This window comes from Centrocercus urophasianus, unplaced genomic scaffold, assembly GCF_019232065.1.
Source record: "Centrocercus urophasianus isolate 14NV4802_14NV808 unplaced genomic scaffold, USGS_Curo_1.0 seq_1452, whole genome shotgun sequence".
NCBI lineage: Eukaryota > Metazoa > Chordata > Aves > Galliformes > Phasianidae > Centrocercus > Centrocercus urophasianus.
The window spans coordinates 7045-32817 of NW_024884645.1; the positions used below are offsets into that span (position 1 = coordinate 7045).

Consider the following 25773-nt stretch of genomic DNA (forward strand, 5'->3'; position numbering starts at 1 on the left):
TTCGTTTTCCAGGTCTTTACATTGCCAGCTAAGGCAGAAGAACTGATGGAGCACAAGTGATTCCTATTTTCCCTTCAGTGCTCTTGCCTGCAGGCCAGTCCAAAGTCAGGGAGATGTAAACACATGTACACGAAGAAAGAGAAGTCCAGGAGATAAGAATTGAACCAGAATCTGAGAGAATTTCATCCACAAACAATATAGGAGCTTGATTTTTAAAATCTTTTCTCCAAGATTCAACTTGATTTCTACTTTTAATTTCAGTTTGAAAGCTCAGACCTCCGTATCCTTTGGGAGTGCCATCAGGAAGAAACCTTGCTGACGAAAACTCAGAGCTGAGTGGCTCCTACAGAGCTGCAGTATGCCCCAAACTGAAGAAGGTCAGGACTTCACCCAGGAGGTTACTTGTTAAGAAGTCTGAAGTGAGGTTTCCTAATTAATCCAAGCACTTGTAGCCTGCCCAAACAAGAAAGACAAGTATAATGTCCCTGCACCCGAGTCATTTAACTATTAACCCTGAAGGAGAGTAAGGAGATACCTAAAACAATGACCCAGTTAATTCTGCTTGGTGTTTGAGTGCAGGGTTATTTGTCACTACCTGCGGGCCTCGTGATATCATCATCTGCCAAGTCTTAGCATGACAGAAGGCCAATATTTTAAAGCAGGATTTTAAAGCTGGCTTTGGCATCAACACATCTGACAGTGGCATAATGCAATGCCTTTATTCTCCCATTGCTTGTTTCCACTGACCCTGAGCTGCACACCTGGACTGGGATAAGCAATGGACATGGTGATCCAGAGCTTGAAGCTGACACACAGGGCGGAAACATGGCTTTTTATAAATCCTCCATAAAACACAGCCAAGTGATTCCAAACCTGAAAGACCATTCCCAGATCAGAGTCAGGAGTTATATTTCAGGTCTCACTCAACATAATGCCCCAAGAGAGCTGTTCATCTCATCACAGCCTATGGTTCTTTCTTCATGCTTTTGTATTTTGAGGGTGTTGCGGCCGCATCCTACTGCCTTTGCCTGCTGGGGCAGATGCTCTCTGAGAGAAACTTGCTCTTTTTTACCAGCATCGAGAGAGGTTAAAAGTCTGTGGGCGGAGACCAGCACAGAGTGCCCATTGTACATGCGTGCATACCAGAGCAGTAACTCCCTGGAATGCTGCACTGCTGAGCTTTTACCACCTTGTGTTTGTGTTGCAGCACAGAAGTGTGTGTACATTGCGTCCTTCTCTAAGGAGATTAACAATGTGAAATGGCAGATAAATAGGCTGGCATTTTTTTTTTTTTTTTTTTATTGGACTGGTTAGAAGAGGAAGGTAACTTTGGCTCCCATCACCTCCATAGGCAGAAAGGAGAGGCAAGGTGCAAGGTCAGTCAATTAGGTGGAGCAGCTCCTTTCAGCTGGGAGGCTTTAATGTACTAATTGCGTTAGTAATTAGTGAGTACCACATGGTAAACACTTGGGTTCAAAACAATGTAAGAGCATTAACTAATCCACCCTACAATAGATTTGAATGAAATAAGCATTATACTTGTTTCATTGGTGGTGAAAGGGAGAGACTTGCTGACCATAGATTGAGTCAAGGTAGATGTGTGGGAGACTGGGCCTGTTAGTTTTTCAAGATCATCTTCAGTAAAACCAGCAGGACAGCAGCTCTGGGAAATGAACCTCCTTCCTGTTGCCAAAAGATGTGCACAGCTTTAAGCATAAGTTCTTTTGTGATGCTCTAGCAAGATATTTCTATTTACTCTGAGCTTCAGAAAGTATTTCTAAGGCTAGATAGCAGTTCAGGCTCCGTGTCGCTTTTTTTTTTTTTTTTTTTTTTTTTCAACTTTCCTTTCTGCTTGTGCTGTCAGTTTGTGCTATTTATGGGAAGTTTATTTGATTTGTGTCTTCTGGGATATGGGTGGAGGCCACCCAATGACTTCACAGAGCTGTAAGATACTTCGGACTTTCCATTACAAACCATATATGCCAGAGCTGGACAAGCGACCTATGGTCATACTCAGATGGAAACACATCTTATATGTGTAACTTATGTAGCTTAAGAAATAATGCTTTTTATTACTTCTTCCTGAACTTTAAGCTTATGCAAGGTATTTATAAAAAGCAAAAAGAAGTTAGTGGCACAAGGACATGTGAGTTTCTGGATGAATTATGTATTAAAGCAGAAGAGTCCACCTATAGTGCAGTTACAATTTCATGATAAGTAGCTAGGTTTTTGTTGTTGTTTTGTTGTTGTTTTTTGTTTGTTTGTTTTGTTTGTTTTTACAATTTATTCTGATTAAGAATTGCCTGAGAAAACCCTGACTGTACTCCAGTTCTGCTTGCAGTTGGTCAAGGGGTGGGGTTTGGCAGTGCAGCAGAGCTCACCTAACAGGGAGTCGCTGCTATGAAGGTAGGTCTGCGCTGCCAGCTCTTACTCCTGACAGTGTCTTCTTCTGTGCTTCTCACTGCTCCAAAAGGGCTATTCCTCTCATCCATCAGGGAGCCATTTTGGGGTAGTAAAGTAGCAAAAAAAAAAAAAAAAAAAAAAACCACCTTTATTTCTCTCTGATATGTTCTGCTGCTAATGAAGATAAAAATCTACAATGGCTTTTTGTGGTGGCTACACAGCTGAGGGTTATTTGCTGGACGTTAGAGAGAGAATGTACAAAAAACTTTTCAAGCCTTTAAGAACGCTTTGAGTGTCTCTGTCTCTCTTTCTTTTCTATTTTTTTTTTCTTTTTTCCTAACAAAGTATTTGGTATTTGGCTTAGTCTGCATATGTGGATGATGCATCTTCTGCCTCAGCTGAATATTCACATCTTCTCCCACCAACTTTGGCCAAGCTGAGTGCTTCTATCCTCGGGGAGTCTGTCTAATGACTCAAAGAAAGTTCACATTTGGAGGGGTGAGAGCACAGTTGTTGCTTCTGGGACTTGAGCTTTTTCTACAGAGTACTGGTAACCAAGGGTATACTGGAAACTGGAAGACATTGACTTCATCTTTCCTCCATTGCCCTCAACACTTACATCATGCTTTAAAAATGATCCAGGTGTCTCCTCCTCCTGTGCAGAATCTCAGGGTTTATCTCAGACCCCAGACAGTTTGTGCCTGGCCCAGAAAATATCAAAGAATTCACCCAAAGTGGAGCACCCCACAGTACAGCCAGCAGCCCCGTGCATCTCTCTAATCTGCAAAGTGTGGAAATGGAGCTAGGTTTTCTCTTGCCTCTTTCATAGGGAAACACTATATTTTCTGATCACTGAGGGCAAATCTTTATCCTTCTTTTCTTTTTTTTCCCCCCCATCTTTATATTTTTTTTCCTTCTCCTCTTTGAAAACTTGGTGATGAGGAGCATCTTGGAATAGGAATAATAGCTGGCTTCTCTCTCACTTCTGTCCCAAGTCAGAGATGAATGAGGTTACATTTAAATGTTTCTTTTAATTTACTTTTTAATTTCCATTTTCATCAGTTCAGAGATGCATATGACAATGCTTCTTTGGCTTGGCTGTTCTCTGGTACCAGATCCAGATGTCAGAAATGCCAGCCATCCTCCGTTCCCACTTTGTGTCATGGAAAGCTTTTCAGATATCACAGGAGAAGCCCAACTATGACATGTTTCACTTATTCCCATACTTGGGTTCAACATGTGTGTGTGTGTGTGTTAATTTCCTTTTCTCTTTCCTTTCTTTCAACAGTGGCAGACCTGATCTCTTCTGAGCTACTTGCAGACTCTGGGCCATTGAGACGTTGACTTTGACAGACAGTTACCATTCATTCCTTGGGATCATAACTGCCCTTTCTCTCCCCATCACCTCCTGCACTGCCCTTCCCTTTAATAAAACTCCAGTGTGTCACGGTCCTGCTATGGAGCCCAGAGAGTCTTTGGGCAGCTCCCGTCAAAGGGGAGGTGAGGCGGATTTTCTGCCAGCCTCTGTGTCCTCTGCCAAACCACCGTCTGCCTCCAGCTGCACAGGGGAGACAGTGCTGCCGACAGCTGGCTCGGGGAAAGGGATTCCGGTGAGCGGGGAACGTATGGAGCCTGAAGAAGAGGATGAGATGGGTTCTGGGAGAGATGTGGATTCCACTTCCAATGCAGACAGCGAGAAGTGGGTGGCAGGAGATGGACTGGAGGAGCAGGAGTTTTCCATCAAAGAGGCAAACTTCACAGAGGGGAGTTTGAAACTAAAGATCCAGACGACCAAGAGAGCGAAGAAGCCCCCAAAGAACTTGGAGAACTATATTTGCCCACCAGAGATCAAAATCACCATCAAGCAGTCCGGGGAGCAGAAGCTTTCCAGAGCTGGGAAAAATAGCAAAGCTGCTAAAGAAGAAGACAGAGGACACTCCAAAAAGAAAGTAAGTCCTATGCTTTTCTGTATTTCCCCTTCAGAGAAATCAGAGATTGTCCTGAAAGAAAGAAGAGAGGGTGGGGTGAAATTTGTGGCACGTGTGTCCATCACATAACCTTCAGACCATTTGCAAAGCCCTACTCGATTGTAAAGAATGCAATGCAATGCAGGTCTCATCCTACTGTGCTGTGTGCTGATCTTGAGCTATCCTTCAGATAAACCAGGTGGGAAAGGATCAGATGTTCAGCTGTGCCTCTTTACCTGCTTGCATAATTGAGATTTAAGATTAATTGCTATATGAGCAATGAATGGTGGAGTCCACTTCTTGATTGCTTTTTGTCCAAGCACTAATACGTGGAGTGTTTTGGCAGCTAAAGCTTCTGAATACATTTTTAAAATACAGGTATGTGCACAGAGAACAATCAAATCCACTAATGTATACCAAGCAAACAGCTCCATTATTCTTGTTTACAGCAATGTGCTAGCACCACTATAGTTATGTTTCAGGAAATACTTTCATTATAAGCCTAATCTTTTTGAAATACCCTTCTGGAAAGAAATTTTGGTATGGTATTTTTTTTTCAATAATTTACTCAACTAGGCATAAGGAAAAATTAGTGCTATGTATTAGTTGTTTCCATTAATATTATTTTTGTTTTCTAGTTGGCTCAATATTCAGTGATATGTCTCACACTTATCTGAATGACGTTTCTTTTAAAAACTGCTTTAAACAGCACTGGGGGAGTGACCCCTTGTGACTGCTCATGTTATTTTGGATGTAGAAGTGTTTTCTGCCCTAGGTGTCCAAGGAACCATGGTCAGGTTGCATCACAATGCAAATAATTTGCCCTGTATGTTTAGGAGCATGTGGGCATCGTGATGAATTCAGACACTGATCCAAGTTTAATGAAAGACTTGTGAATAACTCCAAACCAAGTTCATGTAGGGGATGTAGGTTTCCACCTGTTTAAATCTTAGAGTTGATTTGGTCCTGCAGCTCAATGAGCTTTGATCCCTTGCTGTATACGAGTTGCCACTTCTCCTGCGCCTCATATGTACAATTGGCTACTTTAAGCCTGCAGTAGGCTACTTGCTACTTGCCCTGTCAGGAGACAGTCTCCTTCACAATCTGAGTCCATTGACAGCTCAAAATCATTTTCTGAAGCAGAAGCATTTTCCACTGACACTGGGTAGATCCCATGAAGCTTAACATCACTCACTGAGAGTACTTCTTTTAGAAGCTGAACTTGCTGGGGGAAAAGCAAGGGTACTTCTTTGAACACTGGTAAATTGCATACTCCTTGTTCATGGAAAAACAGCACAGAAGAGTTTTGGTCCAATAATACATTGGGAATGGGTTTTCCAGTTATTGAGAAGGACAAGTGCTCGTGTAAGAATGTGCTCAGAGACAGTCACAAACAATTCCTCCGTGGCCAGCCAGGAAAAGAAGACTTGTAAATCACTGCTTACCTCACATGGGCTGTGGAGAAATTGTTTAGAAGTTGGATCTTTATTTCCCAGTTAGATGAGTATGGAAGGCAAGCTCGTTCTTCTATGTGGACATTCAAAAAGGTTAAATAAACAAAACAAATTGTAATGAAACCAAGGGGGTAAGGGAAGGGAATGAAAGTAGCATGGTTATCTTCAGGGTGACTATAATTGCAGAAAGATAAGGAGTTGGAAAGGGGAGGATTGTGGACTGAGTGAGGTCGAATTCAGCTTTTGTTGTGAGCTGGTTTGTGCTGGGTGCAGAGGCTGCAAGCACTCTGGGTAAGAACTGGTCTAATCCAACCATTAAAAAAAAAAATAGAGAAAACACAGCAGGTGGATGCTCTGAGCAGATGGGAAGAGGCCCGTTGCACCGGCGAATCGATTATCATAACACCCAACGGCTGCCATGCAGCAGCTGCTGAGCTAGGGTCAAGTGTGTTGGAGGCAACGTGGCGGAGACAAGTCCCCAGCAGGGACCTGGAGGACCACAGGGCTGTGATCTTGAGAGGTTTGGTGCTTGGAGCTGCGTCCTACATCCCCAAGGTGGTGAGCATCCTGTGTGCCCAGAGCCAGATGGGATTTAACATGCAGCTGGCTCTTGGCCTGTGGGTTAGACAATCATATCTTGGCTCTGAGCATCTTGCATTGAGGGGTAATGAAAGGCGCTGCATGAGAAGTAAGTCAAAAATCAATGGGAAAAGTACTCCAGCACTGGCAGTGTGATTGCTCTAATGGCTGCTACGCATGTCTTCTGGCAGCTACAGTTTTCTGTTTTCTGTGGAAATACAGATAGGAGGAAAAGGCAAGCTGCAACTTGAATGGTCCATCTGTGGGCTTTCCTGGGAGAGAGATGCACATAGCTGGCGTCTGTAGATACTTGCAGAAACAGAGAGAACTGTGGTAGAGGTTTCAGTGTGTTTGTCACATTCAAATAATTCTGGCGGTTTTGATCTTGCAGTCACATGCATTCCTTCAGGGTTAGGTTGCTTTAATCAACATGAACTCAAGAAAAGCAAATAATGGCAGCAGCAGCAGCAGGGAATTATGCATTCAAACTCATGGGGCAGATATGCCACTGTACTGTCCTCTGAATTTCTGCCAGGATAATTTGGCCCGGTGGGTACATTTATCTTGTGCATGGACATGGTGCTGTTATCTCCTCGCTTGTGGATGAGAGACATTTATATGGGTCCCACAGACTGGCATATAAGGATGGAGAGCACTGCAAACGCCATGCTCGTGTTTTGAGAGTGGAATGTCCTACACTTCATATAATGAGTTTATCTTCCGCCAGAAGGAGGAACAAGCTCTATTAGGGCTAGAAGAATCACTCAAGTTTGTTGCATAATAATTTCAGCCACATCTCCTGTAGGTCCCCAGTGCTTTGAAACACCACGTCAGCATTCTTGCAAGAGTTTGAATACACACAGTGCAGAGGGCAAGTAATGAAAACATGGAAGCAATTTAAGTAACAGCATGTGGGTACACAAAGGACTGGTAATGCCAGCAATGTAAAAAGAGTCTGTGAACTGGGGACATGGTATTTGTTCAGTGGCCACTTAGGGAGGAAGAAGATATGCCTGTTCCGAAGCTTTGCACTGTTCCGCTAATTAGGCAATTGGGGCCACAGCCTGATTTCTAAAGCTGTGGTCTGGGGTTCAGTGCTGATTATGAGGGGGCTCTGAAGTGCTGCACTGCTCATGTGCATTTTTTCTACCTTTGATTCCAGCTGCTACACTATATTGAAAGATGTAAACACACATAATATAATTAAATACTTTCCTCATGTTGCTTTTCCATGTGAGCAATTGCCCTGGGGATGTTACATGATGGTGAATGGGAGGGAAAGGATGCCGGCAGGGGATAGTGTTGGGTGCGGTTGCCCTTGCCCTGAAGCAGGGTGGGAGAGCTCCAGAGTTGGGAGCCTCTGCCCCATTGGCTTGGAGGCTTGGCTGCGACCCAAAAACTTTGGGTTTTTAAGCAGTGGCCTTGCCAAGTTTCACATCAGCTTCCCCTCTTGAAGATAAGAGCAAAAGTCGCTTCCTACCCCTCTCCCGGGGCTGTTTGGTGGCTGAATTGCAGCTTGAGCTGTTGGTGCAGCTGCTTGTGCAGTGACTGCAGAGTGTGGAGATGTTATGCAAGTGTGTGTGCTCTGATTTCAACCATTCTGTGCCTGAGGATGGGGTGGGCTGGGCTGCAGCCACTTCAGACTCAATGAAATGGAGCCATTCACCAGTTTAGATGGGAGGGGGAGGGAAGAAGAAAGCCAGGAGCCCAAAGGCTGTGTCAACGTGCTCTGTCTGCAGATTGTGAGCCTTGGAGCCATTGCTCTGGGTGCTCTCACCTACAGCACAGTTGCTTAAGTCCAGAACCCTCAGCATCCCTAGGAGTGTCTTTTCCCTCAGATAAGGGCAAAAGTTGTCAGTTTGGAAAGGCACTAAGAGTGTGGCACCAAATGCAAAGAAGCCATCCATCAGCATTCCCTGCCTGTCACGTAGTGTTTAACAAACCCCAGATGAGTAGCAGTTCCCTGGTTTTGCTTTACTTCCTTCCCCCCTCCCTTCCCTTCATTTACTACCCTGTCTAGTTTTGTGTCTGCAAACACTTCATTTCCCACCCCCTTCCTTTCTATAAACATAGCCTGATAAATTTTCTTGGTGCTTCCATGTATGTAATGTCTCTCTTCAGAGGATGTTAACTATTTTAATTATTAGAAAAATCCTTTTCTGGGGAGCTTGGGATGTGCAAACACACTTCAGTTCTGAATAATAAGTGTCAGCAAGCTAGCTAGAAGTAAAATTTCCTTGTGTGCAGTCAGCTGAAGTTCTGTCCTTGGATTTTTTTTTTTTATTATTATTTTTTTACTGTTTCCCCTCCTGAATGCCTGTGGATATATACTCTTTCTCCACAGGAAGCACTGCTACCCATTTTCGCTTGAAATTCCATTCATCGTCTTCGTTTCCTCTTCTTAGCCCCACGCAGGCAGCTTTCTCCTCCAGTTCCCCCTTCTGTGAGGATGCTCATTCATATGCTTTTCCCTTTGGACCCCTCTTTTTCCACAAGATCATGAACACTTGCACTCCCCCTTTCCATCCATTTCTTTGTACTGTTGACTGCACATTGCACTTTCCCTCCAGGTTCTCGTGTGCATCTGCATTTCTTGCCGGATTACCACTGTGCTGTACTCCTCTCCCTAGTGACTTGTGAGCATGATCATCCAACTGCTGAAAAGTGCTTGCTTATTCCCCTTTGCCAAGGGTATCCTCATGTGAATTGTCTTCTGAGTCATCATTTCCTATTGCAATCTGAACATGGCTTGGGGTATTGCTATAAGCACTTGCTGTGTTAATAACACTGCAAGTGCTTATATCAATATCCCAAGCCATGGAGTTTTGATATATAAGCCAAGGTTTAGAAAGGAGAAAGCCCTTGTATTTCTGTTTGAAGTGGCAAACTGATTTTTATAGACTTTTCTTTGTTTTCTAAAGGATGGATCACCTGTATCACTTTCAGTCCAGAGCTGTTTCTTTGCTGGCTTGGTCCCAACTCTTATAGAATCCCTGAGGCTGCCCTAAATAAATCTAGTGGCAGATTCATGATGTGCACACTGGCAGTAGGAATATGGATCCTAGTCTCTACCTTAGTCATGGACTACTGGTAGTCTCAAAAACCCCAGCACAATGGGGAAATAAACTTGTGGTATGGGAAAACTGGTTTCTGAGCCAGTGACTTCTGAGGTGAGAAACTACTTCAGAGTTGCTCTAAAAGGCACAAGGCTTCTGGCATTTTTACAATCTTCCTGTACAAGCACTGGGGTGCAAAGTTACACAAACTCCGGTCTTTGAACCCAGGTCTCTTTTTGGCTAGCTTATCTTTTCACTAAACGAAAAAGAAAAAGCTGTAATTTGCTGCCCCCTAAAAAAATCACATCAGGCTCAGGCTCCCCTCTCCCCTTCCCCGCCCAACTCCCCTTCCTTCTCTCCCCCCCCCCCCCCCCCCCAAAAAAAAAAAAAAAAAAAGAGAACATAAATGAATATTTTTATAAAACCTTCAGAATTTAGGAGTCTTTCTCTGTGAGCACTCTGGTTCAGCTCAGTCCTTAAAGATACCTGAGGTGCCTGGGCTATAAACAAAGTTCTCTTGGGCCTCCATGTAGCAAGCAGGGGAATGCTGAGCCCACAAGAACATGATTCAACTCTCACTGTGAAGAATGGGGAGGGCTGGACCCCAGCTATTTATCTTCCTTCTCCAGATCTGCTGAAGAGCCTGCCTTGCATCATATTGTGGGTGCCTTGTAATAGGAACACAGCACAGTTTCTTTTCCAACTTGATGTTCCACCTGAGCCAGCTGATTTCTATCCCTTGCCTGCCTTCTCAAAAAGCTGTATTTCTTAAAGAAGCAAGCATCTGACAGCAAAGGGATGGGGTGGGGAAATCTGAGCAGACTTTTACTGCCTGAGATAGAGTGCCAAATGAGGAAGAGTTGCTGTATTTGATTAGCTTCCACATGACCAGGGCTTGTGGAGGCTGTCTGAGTCAAGGACTGGTTTTGTTTTGAAGCCGACCCTCCCACGGCCAAGTTTCGCTGGCCCTCTGTGACATTTCTTTGTTCCCTCATGCTGTGCCTTTCTCTTCAAACTGTGCCAAAAAAATGCCCACTGTGCTAGTTTAGGGATGGAGGAGATGGTTCACGGCTTTAGTGGGGAAGGAATAGGATTCCATGCTCCCCACAGTAGGACTAGATGGTGGTGTTCCAAGCAGCCTCATAAAACCTTGGCCAAGTTAGTGCACATTGTTTGTGTTTTGAAAGCACCATGGCCTCCAGGCTTAAAGAGATGTGCTGGAGACATGGCATACTGGCACATCCATCCAAAGCTGCAAGCGTCCGTACTGGTTGTGTCTTCATTTGGACATGAGTGTGCACAGGAGTTCCAGCCTCCATATATTCATATCCATTCTTCTTGTGCCATCTTCTGCATATAGTGTTCCCCCTCCTTCTTCCAACCATACTTGACCACAAGTACTTTCTCTTTTACCTCCAGCTTTTTCATCTTCAATCTCTTTTCCACACACGTGCATGCACAGTCATTTACCCTGAGTAGGTCTAGTCTTCCACATACTTATTCCTAGCTGATCTCCTCATTGCTCATATTTCCTTGCATGAACAGTGAAATTGCATGATAGGCTTATCTTGAGCTCATTTTAATAGCTTCACCTTATGTACTTTCTTGTCTCTTATTTTTCATTTTCTATTTTTTTTCTATTAGCTCTGAAAGTTGTGCAAGTTAGTTTCTAACCACTTTCCTTTTCCTTTTCTGTGGCTTCTGTGGTGTCTGACATATGAACATTCTGGTCATTCTCTCTAAGACCATCCTTCAGATGTTTTTTGCTTTTGGCTGGCTAACAATTTGAGCAAAACATCTTGGAATATGGTATCTTGAAGATTTATATCCTGAAAATTGTGATAAAATTGGCTGAAATACTTTAAAAAATGTTGAGGACAGGGTCATATAGTCAGGAAAGGAACTTGTGTGCCCATTTGCATACACAAAAAGTGCGATCACATTGGCCTTGTTTCCTTAGGAAACCAGGCTAAAAATATCCAGAATAAACATACATTGTTTTTTAGTGCTGAGATTTTCCAACTCTTGAAACTTAGAAAGATTCTGTTTGATATATGACCCCTGAATACGAGTCCAGTTTGCTGTGGTTTCATAAAAACATTGTTTTCCATTTCTTGCCATGATCTCAAATGTGAATGAGATCAGTGATGCTCATATTTTTCATTTCAGGACACAAAGTGTTATCTCAATTTCTTGACTATTTTTGGGCACTGATCTTCAGGAGAGATGTGTGCATCAGTAGCAGGGGACTGCTTCTGAGTAGGGAAGTATCTTGTGCTATGCAAATCTAGAAACATTTTTTCCTCCCCTGGAGCTATGGGCTAGCAGAAAGGGACAGAAGAATGAACAGTGTATCTTGATACTAAAATGAGGTTATGTTTTGAAGATGTGGCCTGGACTAAGGCACTGTGGAAAATGGAACTGCTGAAGATGAGGAAATGGTCACTTAAGATGAACAGTCAACTGCAGCTGCATTTGCAGAGCTACGTGTGTCTCTAACAGATTCATTTTAAGTTGATGCATCATGTTCATACTGCAAATCTAAGTCTGCTGTTATGGGCTCTGTATGAAGGCAGCAGAAGAGCCTGTCCTTCTGCAAGAAGTTAAAAATCCTGTAGAAATCAAAGGAGGAGAAATAAAACCATTTTTCTCTTAATGCTGCGTGTGAAATACAGAAATGAGATTAATTAATTAATCTGTGACAGGATGGGCTAATATTTGTGCCTCCTTCATCATGCAGTGGTTGCTTAACCATACCACGACTGAGTCTCCAAGATGATGGCCTGGTCTTAGTGTTGTCTTCTGAAATCCAGTCCTCTTCTTCTCATTGACACTGGTGAATTTGTATCAAAACTACTAACTCTCTACATCTTTGCTGGTATTTTAGTAACAAAATTTATTTCAAAGAAGAATTTGCAGAAATGAGAGGTTGAGGTTTTGGGGCCTGTGTGCAATCTGTGTAGATGCTCTTAATAGTTGATTCTGGTCTCTCAACAATATAGTGTGGTAAGAGTCAAACAAGGAATATTTACTGGAGGACTTCTTATCTTCTCATCAGTTTCTCATGGCTCTCTGTCTCACCTGGGTGGCAAAGTTTGTAGAGAGAGATGCTATCTTTTATTGACATTGGTGTTACAGCAACTCCAGCACTATAAATCTGGGTGGTTCATTGAGGAATTTCAGTGCTTCGCAGCCTCGTAGCTTTGTGTGATCCACAGTTGATCCACACACTGAAAGATGAGAATCAGCCCCAAGGGGGTTTGTGGGTAATTTTCCCTTGCCTAATGCTCTTGGGAGGAATGTGGTGGCACCAGCAGCCACCCAGAGGCCATGTTCTCCTCCTTGATGACTGCTCAACTCTGCCTGATGAGAGGGCCGAATAGTGAATGCTTAGATGCGTCACCAATGACCCTGTTCTTGCTTCACCATAGGGCAATGGCACTTATTCCCAGCCTGCTTCTTTTTGGCAAAAGCACTTCTGTAGCACGCTTGGCAATCACTTCCCAGGAGGAGCAGGAAATGGTTTCCTCACACCTTTGATGCGGAGTCAGTGCTAATTCCCAAATTATTATTATTATTTTCATTAGACTCTCTTGCGCCCTAGTATATGCTAAAATATTGTCCTGGCCTGGGTAATTTTGCTTAAACTTCATGTGTTATATTTCCAGGTGGATAATTTATTGAAAGCTCACTCTCAAGACTAAGAATAAGAGATATGAGGCAGATAATTTCACAGTGCAGGAAGTTTGGTTAGCCCTTGTTCCTGCTTCCAACCAGTTTTTTCACCAGTAGAAACAGTCCCTAAATCGGTATCCTGAACAGTGTTTTTAACTAGGAGTGTGAAGGTACCTCTTTGGCTGCATCTTCCAAGGGATCTAATGCTTCCGAATCAATGTGTTTTACTTCTTATAGCCCATGTGTGTGAGGGTTAGATGGAATAATTAACATCTTGTCTGTTTGCTGATGCTGTATTCACTAGTGCTCAACTGATCCTCTCAAAGACAGCTCCTCATTTTTACAGATTCAAGAAATCATAGGGTTTGGAAGAGAGCTCTGGGTATCATTTAGTCCATTCCCTGCTAAAACGTATTCCCGACAGCAAGTCGCACAGGAAAGTGTTCAGGTGGATTTTCAATATCTCCAGAGAAGGAGACCCCAAAACCTCTCTGGGCAGCCTGTATCAGTGCTCTGTTGCACTCACAGTAAAGAAATTGTTCCTCAGGTTCAGGTGAAATTTTCTGTGTTCCAGTTTGTGCCTATTGCCCTCTTTCCTGTTGCTGGGCACCACTGAAAATGGCCTGTCCACATCGACTTGACTCCTACCTACTGGATATTGATAAGCATTGATAAGGCCCCTCTCAGCTTTTTCTTCAGGCTGAGCAGTCCAAATCTCTCAGTCTTTCCATGGCAAACTTCTCTACAATCATTTATGGCATCATTTGGATCAATTCCACCAGTGTTTTCTCTCTCTTGTCTTAATTCCATTGCATTATTTGTAATTATAAGCCTGACTTGAAGGAGAGACGGGGGGAAAAGCTTGTTTCCTTCTGTGACTACAAGAACTGCAATTGCAGGAGGAAGTGTATGATGGGAGGGATCGATTTGTCCTTAGGTCACTGACGCTGGGTGTGTGCAGGAGCTGCCTTTAGTCACTCGGGGACTGAAATTGCCAACTTGCTTCATGGGTATTTGTGAGGTGTGGGGCAGCTCTGCAGGAGGGCAGCATGTCCTTTGCTGCTCCCCTTGTTATGGTTGGCAGACGTGGTATGTAACAAAGGCATGTTTCATCTTTAGAGGCGATGTCAGACTTGGGTGCTTGTGATGAGGAACCCTTGATCTGCTTGGGCCACTACCGAGAATAATGGGAATGTGGCTATTGATGTCATTTAAAGGGCAGAGGAGGCTTCAAAGGAAAAGGAAGGCAGATTCTGATGGACAGCCAAGTCCTTAACCTGCAGCATTTGATTGTGAGGGAGTAGATGACAGTGACCTGCCTTCGGCTTTCTCCATCTGTAGGAGTTCCTATAGGTGATGCATACATATGCCTTTGCAAAGGTTTCAGGTTGTGATTCTCTTTGCAGCAAAACAAGGAAGTAAGACAGATGCTAATTAGTGTTTAAATAAGCTTCATACTATTACACTGTGAATTTACCTGCTGAGCTTCATTTCCACCTGCAGTGACACTGGCTTGTGGGATTGCCATAAAGTGATGAAAAGGTGAGGTGGAAGTCTAAAAACACTCTGTCATTTTTCTGTCTATCTGGCCTGACTTCAGCTAATAAAACCACATGAGCCTGTGGGGTATGGCAGCTGTGTGCTGGAGATACAAGTAGACTCAGTCCATCTTGGCCACATGATTTAATAGGCCTCTGTGTAATCCCCGGGTCAGAGGCCATCCACTATGCCCATCTTTGTCACATGTCGGTGATGTGTATCCTGGCAGGTTTTTCTTTTTGTTCCCTCCCCGGCATGGAAAGAACCATCTGCCGGTTTGGCTTTCAGAAGAATTTCAAAAAAATACCAATTTCCTTTTGTTCCAAGAGGAGGGGGGTGATGGGACAGAAGGGGGAAGGAGAGCCTGACCTAAAACCAAGCCAGTGTTTGCAGGGGTTTTAGAATAGCTTGTATTGTGTTTCCTACTCCCCAAGGAAGGGTTGTCCTCTTTCTTCTTTTCTCTTTGATTGGATTCCCTGCCACTCCACAAGCGAGTCAGAAGCTGCAGCTGCTGCTGTCAGCTGGGAAGGGAGACCCCTTGTTTAAAACCCATATGTTAATCCCTGGTTAGAAAATGTAGAAATTCTTTATGCTTCCCTTGTAGTCCCCTTTGCTTCTGCTCTCCTGCAGCTTTGCTGCCTGCCCCTGGTCCTTGCCACTTTATTTGGGTAATGTCTACGGTGTAAGCATAATCTCTCAGTAAAACAGAGTTACCTGAGACCGTGTAACTGCTAACAGTGCAAATGCACTGCCTACCTTTCAAGCTGTATTGCAGAGCTAAGAGGTGTTATAGGAACAGCCTGAGAGTTTAACTAGGGGTAAAAAAAACAACAAAGAAACAACAACCCAAACAAGTAGCAGGTGTAAGAGAGACTCTTAAGTACAACCTTAAAATACAGGTAGCAGCTGACTGACCAGACTCAGTAAAGAGCACAGGTAGCATAAGGATTCTGTGAGCAAACTCAAAGATTGGACAAAGCAACCAAAACAGATCCAGATTTAGAGCCATGAGGAAAGTAAAAAAGGGTGTTGAATGTGTTGTGAGGTCTGAGGAAAAATCACAGAGAGCTTTGCAAGCAAGAGGAGTCTTCTCATGGCTGCTGACACGGATAGAAATGTTTGTTCAGTGGGGTTATGTTTTGTTCTTGAGGAAAAGCCAGCAGCCCAGTGGGAGAGGAGTTTAAACAGTGAGGTAAGGAGAAAGGAGGATTTCGGCTCTGCCAGATGGAGATGGCCATGCAGGCAGAACCAGGGAGGGTCTGATGGTTAAATAAGACAACTGAGAGGCTCAAAAGTTTATCATCAGGTGTAATACCACTGATGTTCTGACACTGAAAAGGAAGAAATGAAAAAGAGAAGAGAAAAAAATAAATAGCACTGCTTTCCTAGTGGTACAAAAAAATAAATCACCACAGAGATTGGGAAAAAAGAGTTGGATGGTGTATAATATTATAAGGTTGAAGGCAGTGTCCTACAACTGTCATGATTGAGTATTACAGATGAATGCTGGTTTTTGGCACGCCCATATGTGTCTTCTCCATCCTGCAAGCAGAAACTGAGGCAGGCAGAGGTGCCTGGCCCAGGGCCATGGCAGAGGGAGATCTACCTTCTGCAATTCCAATTTTATGTGCCAACTCCTGCAGCTTGGTATATCCATCAGGCTCCCAGTGCTGCTCAGCTGTCTCCATCGATAGACTATGGGGAATGACTGGGTGCCCTGGCGGTCCTCCATCCAAAACAGGGTGTTACTGTGGGGTCACATCCCAGGAACACAGGGAGAGCTGACAGGTGGATGAAAGCTTGCTCCATGTCAACTTATTTCTGACAGGTGGTATGACCTCTGCTCCTAATTTCAGGCAGTGTGAAGCAACCAGCATCTTCTTTCCTCCCCACCTTTCCCAGTCCCTTTTCCGTCATGGCCCCGTGTTAATGAAATAAAGTGTAATTGGGAACCTACCCTCCATCCTGTCTGGTGTCAGGCCATTTGTGTGCTGGAGGAGGAGGGGCAGATCCGGCATTCAGGGGTGTTGGTAGAGGGGGGTAGAGAGAGGGAAAGCAATTCTGCCCGTTCAAGTAATTTAGACATCAGATGTTCTTGATTTAAAATATATATATATATATATATGTATATGCATAAAGAGCAAGACAGCACTTGTAAAGGTGTGCCTTTGGTACATAAAAATATCTCAACAGCAGAGGGAACAAAATGCAACAGAAGCGTGAACTTAAGCACTTTCTATTTCTCAGATTTGTCAAGAGAAATGTGAATCACTTTTAAACAAAATAGCATGGCAAGCAATATAGTCAATTTCTGCCTTTTGTGCTGAGATCTTTGCATCTTAGAGCTGTATGTAATTGGTGTCTCCACAGAGGACTAAACTCATATCACTGAGTGAAGGCTGAACAGATTCCTTGGGTGCTATTTCTGTGTGTTTGTTTTGAGTTTGCTCTGTGTAGCCAGAATGAGGTGAAGAAGCATAGGAAAACTGCTGTTTTTTGAATTTCACTTTCTGCTTGGTATTTACTAGCACACTGCCTTTGGAGTAGAAACTTCGAACTTTTATATGCACTAACATAACTTGGGTGTTGAGATCATAGTTTTCCTACATTTTCCTATTCCCCCTCAGTCTCATTTGACATCTCTCTTTTTATTTTTTATGAGAATGGAAAATCAAAGAAAAAAGTAACAAACACTTTTCTGTTTAACTCCATCAAAACTTCCCTTTGAGCCCCCTTGACCAGTCCAAACTAAGTTGCAAGTATCTGCTTTGTGATGGCAAGGTATTGCTGTTGAAATGCTTGTGTTTCAGCTGTGTGAAAGTTGCATAAAAATGCACAAGGGATAAGCAGAATTTATTTATTTAAAGATAAAGAATAATGGTGTGAAAGAATGAATTAGTTATGGCAAATCTTATTAGTGTCCATTGTAAGCAGAGAAGCAAAGACATATGGGAGCACTTGCAAAATTATGCCTTGTTTATTCAGCTTTGTAACCAAAGCAAATTTTTTTTGCGTAGTGTCATTTATTTGGCAACTGGAGGGGTGTGGAAGGTGTGTGTATATGTAGCAAAAAGTAGGGGGTGGAGGGGAACACAGTATTGGTATTCCATTAAAACTTATGGTTGGTGCTTTGTTTGTCAGGTTTTGGCAAGTCTTTTTGCTTTGAAAGCCATTCAGAGAGGATCGGAGCAGATGGCAGGGAGATCCTGTTTGTGTTATTTTTGGACATTCCCATTGAAAGTCTCAGATTGTTGTCCTTTTTCCTTCCCTCCCCCACTTGTGTATGCTTTTCTTTCTTCCTTCCTTTCTCTCTTCCTTGTCGACTTTTTTTTTTTTTTTTTTTAAGCATTTATTATTAATAATACAGGATCCTCTAAAAGCTGTGTATATTTCTGACAAACTAAATGGTGGACATCTTGTTACTGTCTCTGTGTATTTGGGAAAAGCTGAAAGGGGGACTGCCTCCTCCTAACACTGCATTAGGAGAAAAATTTGAGTAGAGAATGGAGAGAAGAATTAACATTTTGGTGGGTTCATCTTGATAGCCTACTTTTCCGGATAGATTGGCAGATGCATCAAGCCTAACCAACAAGTTTATATTGAGGATCTTCAACAAAAGCAAATTTAGTGACTTGCATGATGTAGGCTTGTGGCCTCCCTGATCCTTAATGCCATTTGGTGGAGAGGTCTGATAGCAGACAGACTTGAAAACTGAACTATGCCCTGTTTCTTTATGGTCTTCTCATGTCACTTCTGAGATTCACTGGTCTTAGGCAGCATTAAAGGCTTTTGTTCTCATCATCTCTGCTCAGATTCATTGAGAAGGAGGAACTTCACTGCCTTACATTCCTCGTATAAGTAGTTTTCCCAAGCAGTAATTTAGCTTAATATAAGACCGCTGGATATGTCTGCAGAGCTTTTCATGTGGAAGCCTTCACCAAAGCCCTTCACAACCTTTGTGCAGGCACTCCAGCAAAACTGAGCCTGGTCCAATCAGTTAAAATGCTTGGCTAGCCCAGATCTATCAGTAGGGATGTGCATATATAAAGAAGATGGGAGGTCTTGGCTGGAGTCAGTATCCAAAAGTTCAGGTGATTCACCCGAATCTCATCCAATTGATTAAATCTTTTAAGCTAAGCTGGAAATCTCTAGGAAACAAGCTTTCTCATGTCAGTGATTGTTTCCAACTAGAAGAAGATTACTTAAATCCTCAAATCTTTGCATCAGCTGATGTTAGAGATGTTTTTGCACAGGAAAGGGCTCTATAAGGATTTTAAGCTTTGGCCCAGGAAGAACAGCAAATGAACTTTTCAGGCTTAATTGAACTACTCTGACACTGTACAATGTTTTGGCTCAAATTTTGAGTTAAAGGTGATGATTCATGCTGGTTTTCAGGTTGCTTGAACGAGTATTCCCACATCCTCAATCTTTTTTTTAACCAATGCACTGTGGGAACCCACTTCAGAAACTTTCATTTCATTTTTAATTGTGAAATTAAAAGAGTAAAGGTTTTGAGATCTTCCAGTTGTGTAGCATCCTGCTAGATGCAGGAGAGGTCTGTGTAGGTACCACTACCAAGATCATAGTGAATGGTACAAGATGTATGGAATGATGTCACTTAAAATGTATTTCACTGTCTAAAGCTACAAGGGGAGGAAAAAAAATGAAAAAAAAACCCAAACCACCAAAGAAACCTCAAATTCACCTCAACTTTGCAGTTATCTTAAGCTAGACAGCAAACATCCACTTTGCAGGCTTTTGCTCTGCAGCAATGACTTCTGTGCCTGCCTCATTAAAGTTTGGCAGCTCATTCCTGCTACCCACTGCCCCAGCCTTCTGCTCACTGCAGACAGAGCTGCCTTGCCCATGTGAGGTTTCCCTTTGGGAGCTTCCAGTGATAAGGGCTTTCCTGGTCTGGCACATTGAGAATGGAGCCAAGCTACAGCCTCAGCCTAGACAAAAGGCAAACTCGACCTACTATTTATGTAGTTCTTTAAACATGATTTAACCTAAATAATGCACACTGTGGCTTGGCCGAGGGAGAGGGAGAAGCAAGAGGTTTGTTTCTAATGAGCAGGGAGACAACACAATTAATTACGTATGAAAGACAGATAACAGACAGCAAACTGTCTACGGCCGGGAGAAACAAAATACCGACATGAACAATTAAAGCACCCACGTGACAGAAGGGTCAGTGGTTTCTCATAGAGCAGACGGCTGGGTGCAGCCTCTGGAGAGCGTGTGGGGTGCTTGGGGATGGGGGCCGGCATGGAGTTTCTGGGCCATCCGCAGATCCTCTGTCAAAGTTGAGCAGGTGCTTCTGAGGCTGACAGGCTGCGCTCTGGGCATTATTTTCATCACATGAGCTTTTGACAGAGAGATTGGTAGCTACTAATCTGGGTGACATGCAAGATGAGGAGAAGAGCTGTCGAGGTGGGAAAAGCAGAGCAAAAGCTTTGGAGATGATGAGATACCTTCCTTGAGATGCTGTAGGCTGTGCGGAGAAGAGCTAAGATGAAGGGAGATTCTCTTCCTTTTTCTCTTTATTTTTTTCAAATGTGTTACTTTTCCTCATTTTCTCTCAGAGGTGGAAGCGCAAATCCCAGATGCCAGCAGAGATTTGTATTATCTCCTCCTCCCCTCCCCCCTAACACATGGCAAAATTGGTGCCTGTAATAAGTTATCCCCCCTTTCATCCTCCCCCCCCACAGGCTTGTCCTGAAGTCAGCCCTTGGCTATAAAGTTTGGAAGGTAAGGGCCGATGGATTAGCCTAGGGAAGGGCCAAAGGTTAAATGAGCGGGGCTAGCCACATGCAAAGGGCTGCGATTGAAATATTTGCTGAATGCTGACAGGCAACAGAATAGAGGCAGACAAGTGGTAAATTCCTGTTTTCTCCTCTAATTGAGAAAATATTTTGAATGGTGTTCAGTCAGACTGCAAAACGAGACTCTGGGAACGTCAGCCAGCTGGTCCATACAGGAGGACAATTGCTGAAACACTGCTCCAGCTGAACCTGCTTCCAAAAACTTTTCACTTCTGCTTGCAGAAGTCCCTGGGGCTTGGGGCTTGCAGTTTGCTTGGTCATTTCTCCCATGTTGTACAGTGTCAAAGTACTGATTCTGTGAGCTCTAAATATCTACTGCACAGAATTTGACCACTTGTTGATGTATTATTTGCTGTCAGATAAAACTTCATTGTCTAGCTTCTCTCATGGCTTATACTGCTTACAGCACTAGCTTTACAGAGGCCTGCTTAAAAAAAAAAAAAAAGATCAAAAAAAGAAAAGACATTGTGAGGATCCAGCTGTCATCTGTTGGTCAGGAAGTAAATGAGTTGCTTCAGTGGACAATTTGGATGAGATGTAACTGCATGTAAATTATGACAATTTCTCAGTATTTGAGTACATCCACTCTTAGAGTGCATACATTTCAGGACAGAGTAATAAAACATTCTTGAATGGCTTTGCCAATCTGAAGTAAGATCATAAGGGAGAAAGAGATTGGAAGCAGCTTTTCCCCTAGGAGGTCATGTTGGAGCCAAAGGAAATTTGTGATGTCCGTATCTTTTGATTGTGTTTTTCTCATAGGTAAGGCTGATGGCATCAATTTTAGTTATCACTTACACAGGTTTGGAGTCCAAATTTGTGCTGATGGAGATGCACTCACCTCTGCTTTGCCATTAGCAGTGAGGCTGATGCATGATGCCTGCGCACACAAGAGCAGGCGTCACAGTCATTGTGAAAGTACATGTAGTCAGTACATCACTGCAACAGGAAACTGAGCCCAAGCAAAGAGGGAAACTTTGTTTGTCCAGTGTGTCACACACAGATCAGCTGTACCTCCTTCAGCTCAGCACTATGGTCTCTCTTGCTTGGAGTCTTTGTGGCACCTGGGAGAAGGGAATTCCATTCATGTGTGGCCTGATGTGACCACAGATACTCTACTAGACTTTTATACCCTGACATTTTTCTCCAAGGGGTGATTTAATGATTGTCAACTAGTTGCCCTAAGCCTTCTGCCTCGCCATTTCCCAAATACTCCTGCTGAAGCTGATAAAGTCCTGAGAAGGTTCCAATTAATGTAATTTCCTTTGCTTAGAAATCTGTGGTTAGTTAAGGAGATAAACAGAAAGGACAGGAAGATTTAAAAAGGAATAGTTCATGGAGCCAAAAGGCAGCGTGAGGGCAGGAAGAGTTTACGTTTCCTTCTATATGACTGTGTCATAAAACTCAGAGATGAGCTTATAAAATGTTTTTTGGAGAGTGCCACAGATGCCAATACAAGCTACATTCGAGGAGGAAGGCTTTTGGCAAGGCTATATTGTATTTGTGGCCAGCAAGCTACGCTGCATTTGGACCCTCAAAGGCTCATGCTCTTTAAAGACACCGAAGAGAATTTCAGAAGCTTTTTCTTTTATTTTAATACTTAGTATGGTCTTCGTTACAGATGTTAGCATTCATCAGTAGGTCCAAAACTTGTCTGTGGTTAAGCAAATAGGGAGAGAGCTTGCTTTTCTTCATGGATCATCATCAAGTGGAGTATGCTGAGGTCTGCTAGGATTCCCTTCTGGTGGCTTTTTCTTGGACTTGGGTGTGGATAACCCTGCTTCTGGGAAAAGAGACATTTACAACTACACATCTGCAAAGTGTCTGGCGTTCTGGATGCTTAGCACCATAAATTTGTGATTTCTTTTGGGATTTCTTCAATAGGAACTTTGTGAGAGAGTAGACAGCATGTTCACCAACATACAGTGGGGAAACTGAGGCACTAAAACCCTCCCTCTGCATAAAAATTTCTGTTAATAAAAGCTGAGAGTCCTGGTTCATTCAGTCACAGAACCATCCTTCTGCCTTTAAATCATGGATCTGTCTTGACCTTCCCGTACCCCTCTCCATTGCTGCCTGGGTTGCACAAGTGAGAACAAAGTGTCACTTGTTTGCCTCGTCCAAAGAGCTCACTCAAGCAGGTGATTGTTTTGCCTCCTTTTTCAGCCCTCAAACAAAGTGCTGAAAGTGTTGTCCCGAGATGTGAAACATCCCACATACTCTCCTGGGACTGAATTTTTCTTTCTAAGTGCAAGTGGCACTAAAAGGAAAAGAGGTCAAAATTGCAGGATACAGGGAATAATCCCCAGGTGCTGAAATTAAGAGAAATGTGAGCCCTCCTCTGCTCTTCTTGTGGAGCAGGGAGTAAGAGAGCTTTACTGGCTCTAGTTGTAATTGCTAAAGAGCAGGGGGAAAAAACACTGAATGAGAAGATGAGAATCCAATCATGCTCAGGTAAAATAAAAAAGGAGGGGAGAAGAAGAGAGGAGAGGAAAGAAAAAAAAGAGGAGAGGAGAGGGGAGGAGAGGAGAGGGGAGGGGCCAAAAAACCTACGTCATTATTATTATTTTTTTTTTATTTGGGGATATTTAAGAGGTAGCAGTATAAAACTACATTTTGCAGCAATGGTTGTGGTTCCCAGCCATGGATCCCTGCTCACCTCAAAAAGTGAGGAAGTCTTTATTTCATTTCACAACACATGTTGTGTTACATTTGCAAGAAGATGTGGAGCTTCAACTCCAAAGAGTCTCGGATCTCAATACCCACATGTATCTAGGATGCAGACCATAGAACTGGAAACGTGTTTTATTCTTAGAATATGAAGAATGAAATTTTCTCTGTTTTTATTTCCCTCCCTGCAAATCACAAACATGATAGCATAAGTCATCTTCTGTGAAAAAGGAGTTTCTAAGGTCTACAGTCACTTTGAATACAAAATGATGTCTTGTTTCATTTTGTTTGGCCTGCTCTGATTTTGAGTCAAAACTAAAGAATTCAAAAGATCTTGAGTCAGTTATGCTTTTGGTTTTTATTTGAATGTGAAGCCCCAAAAAAATGAAAAGGGGGAGGGGAGACAGGAAATTAAAATTGAAACTAAGAAAGAAGATTTGAAGAAGCCCAAGAGAAATGGAAAGTCTGAGCTTTACCAAGGTGCCTTCATCTGTGACGATCTGATGCTTGAACTAAACCCAGTGTGAAAAATCATACTTCTTCATGCGGCAGAAAGAAAAGAGCTTCTCTCAGGAGATTAGTGAGCCTGGCCCACTCAAAGCTTTTAGCTTCTAAAATTGTGCCTGTAATACCAGAGTCTTTTATTAGAGCTTTGTGGTGAGAAAAGCTGAACTGCTTTGGAAATCGGTTTTCATGGGAAACTGAGTCTTGGATATGTTAGCTGAGTTTCCAGGGGTTATATGCATGCTATACTGCTGTTTCAAAAAGCTTAAATTTCACAGTGTACAGGTTAGTGTATCTCCAGAGTCTTCTTCATATAGACTAGTAATCTCCAGTGTCTTTTACACAATTGCTTAGGACTGTATATCGAGAAGAACCAGATTCTGACTAAAAGTTTTGAAATTCAGCCCAGTCTACAAAGGAAGTCCCTTTTTTTCCTCCCCTTGTCATGCATGCTGTCTCATTCTCAGTGGCTCATTTCTCATGAAGAGGTTAACAGATCCTGCTGCCAGTCCTATGACACAGAGTTTCAGTGAAGAAGTGACTGAAAATAAATCTGGGTAAATGTCTTGTTAGGGTGTTTGTAAACTGACTCAGCAGCCCAGACCTTGCTTTTTATCTTCCCTAGTGATTGTGGGTGGAAGAGATGATAGCATTTCAAAGAAACTGACTTTCTAACATCTGGGGCCAAAAGGAGTAACTGTGCTTTACTGTAAGGGCTATCTACATTGTAGTATTACTAACTCAGTTGCTTCCCCATTTCTGTAGCCTTTTGTAGCTGAAATTATGACTTATCCATTCCTTTATCATACAGGACTTATTTGGAGTATTTTAGAAATTACAGATATAGTTTATTCTTCTCCCATGACTTTGCTTCTTACAGCTGAGTCAAATATGGTGTTCTCTTATAGGTGAAGGTATGTTGAAAATATGGTGAAGTAACATGGCTAGGAATTTGAAGCAAAGGAAAAATCTGTTGAAGTTCTGTTAGATAGATCACCCTCGGATTTTGAATGGGAAAAAAAAAAAAAAAAAGCATCCCTGTCTACATCAAAAGTGTCATTATTTTGTGAAAAAGTGCAAAAATTGCAGTGTTTTTCAGGCTTTGGAAGCGTACATGGAAATCTATGGTGCTTTCACAGGATTCATGTGAAAATAAAATGGCTTTGGGGGCTGTATTTGCCTCAGAGTGGCCAGTGATTTTCTATTACTGATGCCATTATGGTATCTTTACATTCAGCTGTTGCAGACACATGAAACAAAGAGAAAACCCTGCAGATTTTGTTTACTCCTGGAATGGAGGCAAAGGTCTCAGATCTTGTATTTGTGGTCGACTGTGACTCAACACCTTGTAGCTTCTTGTTTTCTTCTGAATTCCTAACTGGATACTGAAACAATTGATAGGAGTATTTGGGAAAGGTAAAGGACCTTCAAATCCCTTGAGTGTTAAAATGAATTCTGCTGGCTCTGTGTGGTTGCCAGCCACCTGATGGGTTGGTAGCTGTGACATGGGGAACTATCAGATTGGAGGGTCTCAAATCTGCTCTCACATCTTTCTTTCCTGCTTTGGACTGGCGATGTGATTGGGTTTCCTTGGACACAACATCGATAGTTCCCAAGTATATTCTTTCTCCCAGCATAGGCCTGATACAGCACTGAGACAGTTCTTCAAAGATCAGAATCTCCTTTGGTTTTGCATGGCGTAGGTGGGCCATCTAAGTTTCACTGTTAGTAATTGTGTAATAGTTCCTGGTGGAGGTTGAATGACCTAGCTCTTGATGGATTCAGGATGTCTGACTTTGTCCAGTGTTTGGATAGCAGAGCTTTTCAAGGTCTAATGGTTTGTTGGAGTAAATGAGTGAGTCACATATGGACACCTGAAGTCTACAGGATGGTTCTGAAATTGTGTGATCTGAGATACTTATGTTAGTCTAATTGGAGAGATAAGTCTTGTAACAAAAAGATTTCTTGCTCTTAAGTATGGGCAAAGGGTTAGAATCACAGAGACTTAAAGGGTCTTACCAAATACAAAATACTTGCAGGTGGAGAAGAAGTCTAGAGCCTCAAAATTAGATGGAGGATCTGCAGTAAGGAACAAGGGAAT

At 42.8% G+C, this 25773-nt stretch overlaps 1 protein-coding gene across 1 annotated transcript in view; it reads left to right on the top strand.

The window, feature by feature from the left end:
- Positions 1 to 3696: 3696 nt before the first annotated feature.
- Positions 3697 to 25773, top strand: part of LOC122158523 (SET-binding protein-like) — a gene marked incomplete at its 3' end in the record, with an annotated part of 33357 nt that continues 11280 nt past the window's right edge. Inside the window, exon 1 of the mRNA XM_042815256.1 lies at positions 3697 to 4352. Coding sequence (XP_042671190.1) covers positions 3861 to 4352 — 492 coding nt within the window. The remainder of the gene's footprint in view (positions 4353 to 25773) is intronic.